Raw genomic sequence first — 7,109 nt, 5'->3', positions numbered from 1 at the left:
TTGACTTAATTTAGCATTAGTTGACAGTTAACATAAGTTTATTAATTTTGGAGTAGGATTTCCAAATATGAGCAGGAAATGGTTTATTTTCCTAATCAAGGGGGATTTTGGCTGAAAAATGTCAAACATGCCGATCAAAAAAACCAACAAATTGTATAACTTACAAATAATTAACAAGCAATAATCAAGATATTGATTTCTACAAATGTGTATAAAATTATTTAGACAGACTAGAGAATGTTTTAGGAAGTAGAAAGTAGCTATTATAATTATGGACAAGAAGAAGATTGAATCTATCAATCATCTATTATTAAAATTGAGAGAACATGAAAAATAGAAAAAGAAAAAGGAATCACTGTCTGCTATAATTGCGTTTATTATATATAAGAACTTTGTTTACCCTTTTTGATTTAAAAGGAGTCTATCAACAATATCAATACAAGTTTAGTCCCTTAAAAGGCTAGTTCTACTTCATGGCCTTGTCCAAATACATTCATTGAAAATGAGAACATTGAGAAAATAAAACTAGCTCCGCAAAAAGTGTAAGTACAAGGGTTACAATGCTGAAAAAAATAAAAATAACAGCTAACTTACATAATCAGCAATGAAAATCCAAGCGAAGAATTAAACTTCGGAATATTTTTGCAAATTCGGCCAAGTAACTTGTTCCTTAAAGTGCATAATTGAATTGCCGCTTAAAAAGAGTTGGATTGTACACTTAAAAGATTGTGACTTGATCAGTCGTCGTCAAGATAACATATTTTCCAGTCGGGTCACTGTCATTCCAGCTAGCCAAAATACAAAATGACAGTGAAAATTAATTCGTTAGAAAATGAAAGGAAACCATAATAATTTATGTGAAATTCTTCTAACTTAAAAGGCAATCTTGTTAGACAGTAATCTGAGAGCTTATGATATGCAAAAAAATAAATTAGTTAAAAGAAACAAACATTAATATGTCCATAGACCATGTATGTAGCACAGGATCATTAAGCATTTGACTGTTTGGGTTTATTGCAAAATAGATTTATTAAAATAATACACAAGCACATTCCAACAACTTCTTGATTGGGTTGCACGTATAACGCATTAATGATTCCTCCCAAATTTTCCAGTTTCCACACTAGATTTTTGATTGAAAATGCTGATATCCGTCCCTGGCGCTGACAATGCATTAATGAGAAATGAAAAAAAACGTGTATATAATATTTGCAAGAAAAGACTTCAGAAAGATTAAGAACCTCGGCCATAGCTGGCAATCTAGAAAATCCAGGTCATCGTTTAAATGGCATCCAAGTACCTCCAAAAAAGAGGTTGTTGGAGACAGTTGAGTTAATTGTAAGTTCTTATTCTTAATTTGTAGCATAAACGAGAGTGTCCCACAACCACAAGCACCTACCAATCTTTTTCAATTATCAATGAATTCACCAGAGGGAAGGCAAATGCAATTATATATTGACACGAGTACATCTATTATGCCCCCTGATATATGACAAAATAAAAATAAGGGTAAAAGCTTGTTTAGTCCTTATATTATGAGGTTAGTGCCCATGTAATCCCTATATTTAAAAAAATTCCTCAAAACGTATTTACTGTTAAATGTTGACACTTGTGCCATTATTTTTTATTCTTTTTAGAATGTTTTTACAATATTACACTCTTATAGTAATGTTTTATTTTGGATATTAATAAAAAAATGGATTATCAAATTAAACCCAAAAATAAAATAAAAAACAAAAAATATATATATTAATTTTTGTTGAAGCTCATGTATGTCCAAAAAAATTAATTTTGTGAAAAATTATCAATTTTTTTAGAAAAAATAATATTTTAACTACTCAGCAGAGTGTTCCACAAAAACAATATATATATATATTGTTTTTTATTTTATTTTTTGGCTTTAAATTGGTAAATTGATTTTTCTTTTTAATAATGTCTAAAAAAATAAACATTATTGTAATATGGTAATATTATAAAAATAAGTCAAAAGGAATAAAAGGTAATGGCAAATGTGTCAATAATTTAATGATAGAGATACTTTAGGGTATTTTAAAAAATATAAGGACTAAACGAACACTAATATCAAAATATAGGGACTAAATAAGCTTTTACCCTAAAAATAACCCAATTTCTTCTTCTTTTTTCATATTTTAAACAGAAATAGCAATAATAATAATAAATTACGAAATTAAAGCACTTCATTTGTTGGATCTTTTTTCAAGAAATTAATTCAATTTTTTCTAGAGATAAAAAAGGAGTATAATTTATGGATCATGATATGAAGTATTGCAGTTTTTCCCCACTTCATATTTTAAATAAATAGCTATTCCTTGTTGCTGCCCCTTTGAACCAACAAGTTGTTCCTGAATTATGACATAAAAATACAGTCATTAATCAGAAATTAAAAAAAACGTGATATATAATTTTTGCACGAAATAAAAGACTTCAAAAAAAAAAATTAAAAAGTTTCGGCCATAGCAATCTAGAAAATTAAGGTTATCGATCGATTAAATGGCATTTATAGCCATCCTAATATGACCAAAAAATTGGATTGGAGGAAGGTTGGTGAATGTTGAATGAATCATAGTTGTTATTAATTTGTATCATAAACGAGAGTAAGGGCACTGCAATTATATATTGACAACTGTACATTTTGAGTCTGCCTCAAGTTTAAAACCACGATGAGTCACTCTCATATTCACTCGCACAGTCACAGTCACACTTACAATGACGCCGACGATGCCACCTCTCTGACGACGTCACCGCGGCGGAGGTACTGTACACGCCGATCAATGCTGCGGTGGTCCGTTAAATAACTCACTTCAATTACTCTTTTGTTCCCTCCATGCATAACCTTGTTATCTTTCTTTAATCATATAGCTGATGTTTTTTTCTTTAAAAAAATAAAAACTGTAAGTGTAATCTCAAATTCCCGTAATTTTAAACCAAACAGGTATGTTAATATAAAATCTCTAGTTAGTTCTTTATATTCCTTAGATTTAATGTTATTAGTTGCAGCTACACTTTTTTTATTCATGTTAATTTTGTTCGAGTAGCAATTGTAGCTTTGTATTAGCGTCATGTGAATTTCCTATTTAAATTACCCCCTTAACAATCAAAATGTAGATTCACTATAATTTATTTGACACTCAAATAAATTTTGCAGGCACGAAGTGATGAGTTTTCAATTGAAGTCGAACAAATGGATGTTAAAATTGCGTAGAACTGATGAAGGAAAAAGTTTCTGATTACATCATCCAGGTGACGTCAGTCTTATGGAGAGCCATAATTGACAGCCTTTCCTCGGAAGAAAATCAAAGAATTAGGTTTATCCCATTTATTAAATATGTTTATTTAAAATATCACATTTATCCTTTCAACAAAAGGTCTCTTACAACTTTTATTATACGCGGACCTACGTAGTTAATATACTTTTTGAAATATGACCAAAGTATCGAATAGCTTCTAAACAGGTGTAAAGCGTCATTCTGCTTTTTAATTTTTTTCTTTTAATTTATATATTGGAAATTGAGAATACTCACACAAAAATTATTTTCCTAATTAACTCGTGCAATTCAATATTTCTGTCATAATGAGATAATTTATGGGTCCTACTATGTTGCAACAGTTGCACCATATCACATTCTTTTGTCTGTATCAAACAAAACCGTTGGATACTTCTTTCTTTAATCTAACGGCTGGACTTAATTATTGGATAAATTGGACTGAGACAGGTAACCTTTTGAGTGGGTTAAAATTAGTTGACTTCATCTTTTCATTTTCGTCCTCGGTACGTGTATTATACTGCAATACAATCTTTTGAGCGCTGAAATTAACCATTGATTTCTCGTCTTTCGTCTTACATAACACTTGACTTCCATCATCATCATATCAATCAAAAATAGTAAAATTCAATTAATTTTTTTTTTTTTTTTGCAGAAGTTGTCATTAATTAATTTTCTATTTATTGCTCTCTTTTTTTACGTTTAATACCAGAAATATCTCTCTTGTTGAACTCTCTTGAGCAAGAATAGCATCTGAAACTGTATTTTTCTTCTATGAGGAATTTCGTCAAACAGGTAGCAGACATGAAATACATCCAAGTTGTTTTCAACTCAAATGTAAGTTAACACACAAAAATCAATCTTGAAGTCCTAGCAAAAGTTGCATAAGTGAAATGGATCATTACATTGAAGGATTAGACAGAAAAAAAAAAAAAAAAAGATGAAGAACTTGAAGATGTAAAGATGAAATTTTGGGGCAATACCATCAACAACCAACTGATTCCAGCAAAAAAAAAAAAAGAAAAAAAAAAGAAAGATGATGTACAAAAGACGATGAAGGAATTGATGAAAAGCAAAATGTAAAAAAGAAAAGAAATTATGTGTTCGTCAATTTGTTCGTGTTTGATGAATTACCAAGTACAAAAAAAAAAGGGTAGATGGTATTAGGCAAGAGATTATGAGAAATTAAAAAAAAATGTTAATCCTAATCGTAGATGGTAGATGGTGATATGTGTAAGTAGATCTTTAAATTTAAGTCATAACTGTCCTAATTTCACCGGTATACTTGAAAATATGCCTGGCAATTTAAAACACGTTAAAATTATTTGACTTTTAAACCAATGGTTAGTTGGGTTAAGGACAAAAATTGTGGTAGCACACTACAATTACAACATAGGCGGATCCTAATCATGACAGATAAGTACCATAAGGCTTAATTAATTATGCAGCTCGATTAATTATGCAGGCTTCCTTCGACATCCGCCAACTTTTTCTATCGCAAATAAGTATCATAAGCCTCCAAATACCTGAAGGACCAACAAACTAATTGGCAATTTCAAAAATTGTGGAAGTGATAATCACACACCTCCACACTTCCAATCATGTAAAATTTACAAGAAAATAAAGAAATAAATAAATTCATGTGACGTCTTTCTTATGGAGAGTCATAATTCGCAGCCTTTTCCTCGGGAGAAATTTGAAAAATTAGATTTATCCCATTTATTTATTTCTTTATTAATAATATCAATTATCACATTTGTCCTTTCAACGAAAGGTCTTTAAACTTCTGTGATGGACCTCCGTGGTTAAAACCCTTTTTGAAATATGACCAAATTATCCAATAGCTTGTAAACATTACAATGTGTCATTCTCCTCCTTAATTTTGTCTCGTAATTTTTATATTGAAAATTGAGAATACTCACACAAAATGATTTTCCCTATAAACTTTACGCAATTTTAATATTTCTTTCATAATGAAATAATTTAATACCATCACATCAAGTGTTACACCAATAATAGTCAAAATTTGTATCACAGCTCAATATAACTCCACTAATATTAGAATTTCAATATTTAAATTTTAAATTGAGTGTAAATGTTAAGTATCACACATCTATTATATGAAAAAAATAAAATTATTATTATATCATCTAATAAATGAATGTCACATCAATTAAAATTCAAACATTAATATCTATCATTATTCATCATCACTGGTGAATTAATTGACAAAGCCAGATAGAATCATATGTAAAATTTTAAGGCAAGTGTTAAATTACATGTAATGTAACTTAGAGGGATTCATATGTAAAATTTTAAGGCAAGTGTTAAGTTACATGTAACGTAACTTACACCACTCACATGAACAATGAGTGGGCCCCACATCACACACTGTTTACTGTTCATGTGAGTGGGTGTAAGTTATATTACATGTAACTTAGAGGGATCCAAATTTCAAACTAAAATTTTGGCCCTTTTCTGCGCACATCTAAATATAAAGAATAAACAATTTGTAATTGTCAACTACCAAATGACAAATCCACAGCTTCGGTGATTTAAACGTCTAATTATCTGCGAAAGAAAAGAAAAAACTAGTCGTTGGAAAATGCTCTCAACCGAAAACTCTCTTGACAAGAACAACCCCCCTCCCCTTGAGGATGATCGATCGACCAAGAAAACCAAATTCAGAGCACAAGGGGAGGATGGAGATAATCCATCTATGTTGTTCTTTCGAGATAAACCAATGGAACAACAAAAGGGGGTGATTGATGCTGAAGTCGGTAGAGAAGAATTCATGGGGAAGGAAAATGATAATGAAATTGAAAATGAGGATGTGGTCATTGAACGGGAAGGCTTTTTACCTTCGATTTCTTTTTCACAAAAAGTCCATGAGCAACTTATAAAACCATGGCACTCTACTGTGGTGGTGAAACTTCTTGGCCGCATGATTGGATACAAAGCGTTTTGCTCACGGCTGGGAATCTTGTAGCCTAATATTGGCGGATACTCTGTTATAGATTTAGATAATGCCTATTTTCTCGTTAAGTTCAGGAAGGAAGGTGATGCTGAGTTTGTTCTTACATAAGGGCCATGGATTGTTTCGGGGCATTACCTGACCGTTCAGCTATGGTCGCCTCATTTCGATAGCTCGAATGAAAAGATTGATGAAATCACTGCATGGATAAGGCTTCCAGGTATGCCTCTACATTATTACCATAAAAAGATCATTAGAATGTTGGGGCATGTCATTGGAAAAGTAATCAAAATTGATTATAATACAGAATTGGCGACGAAGGGTAAGTTTACCCGTAATGCAGTGGAAGCATCCCTTAAGAGTCCTTTAATCTCTCAATTTTTACTGGATGGACGAATCCAAAGGTTTGAATATGAAGTGCTTCCAACAATATGCTTTGGATGTGGAAAGTGTGGACACACCTCTTCCTCATGCCCGGATAAATTGATTTTGGAGGCAAGAGGGGAGAAGATGAATGATATGGCTTCAGGTGAAACTACCAACGAAATTTCATATGTCTCGCCGGCGGTGGTTACTCCGGACAATCCAAGATTTGGTCCTTGGATGATCGTGGCTAGGAAAGGAAATTATAGAGGAAATAAGGGAAGAGCAGATGCAAAGGAGACTAATCAAAATAATTTTGGGAAACAGAGTGTAAGTTCTAGATTCGATGTCTTACGACAGGAAAGTGAGTTAGACAATGATTCTGGGGAGATTTCAAACGCAGCTATCACCATGGATAATCACAAGAAGACTGTTGCTCCTCCTAAAAACAGGGAAAATATGATCTCACGTGACTCTAAAAGCTCCAC

At 31.7% G+C, this 7,109-nt stretch overlaps 1 protein-coding gene across 1 annotated transcript in view; it reads right to left on the bottom strand.

Moving 5' to 3' along the window:
* LOC112100207 (cyclic nucleotide-gated ion channel 1-like) overlaps positions 1–3,487 on the bottom strand; it is a 10,811-nt gene extending 7,324 nt beyond the window's left edge. Inside the window, exon 1 of the mRNA XM_024188903.1 lies at positions 3,433–3,487. Coding sequence (XP_024044671.1) covers positions 3,433–3,487 — 55 coding nt within the window. The remainder of the gene's footprint in view (positions 1–3,432) is intronic.
* Between the last annotated feature and the right edge of the window lie 3,622 nt (positions 3,488–7,109).

The sequence above is a fragment of the Citrus clementina genome, unplaced genomic scaffold, assembly GCF_000493195.1.
Source record: "Citrus clementina cultivar Clemenules unplaced genomic scaffold, Citrus_clementina_v1.0 scaffold_9, whole genome shotgun sequence".
Lineage (NCBI taxonomy): Eukaryota > Viridiplantae > Streptophyta > Magnoliopsida > Sapindales > Rutaceae > Citrus > Citrus x clementina.
This window is presented reverse-complemented; position numbering and strand designations above follow the sequence as displayed.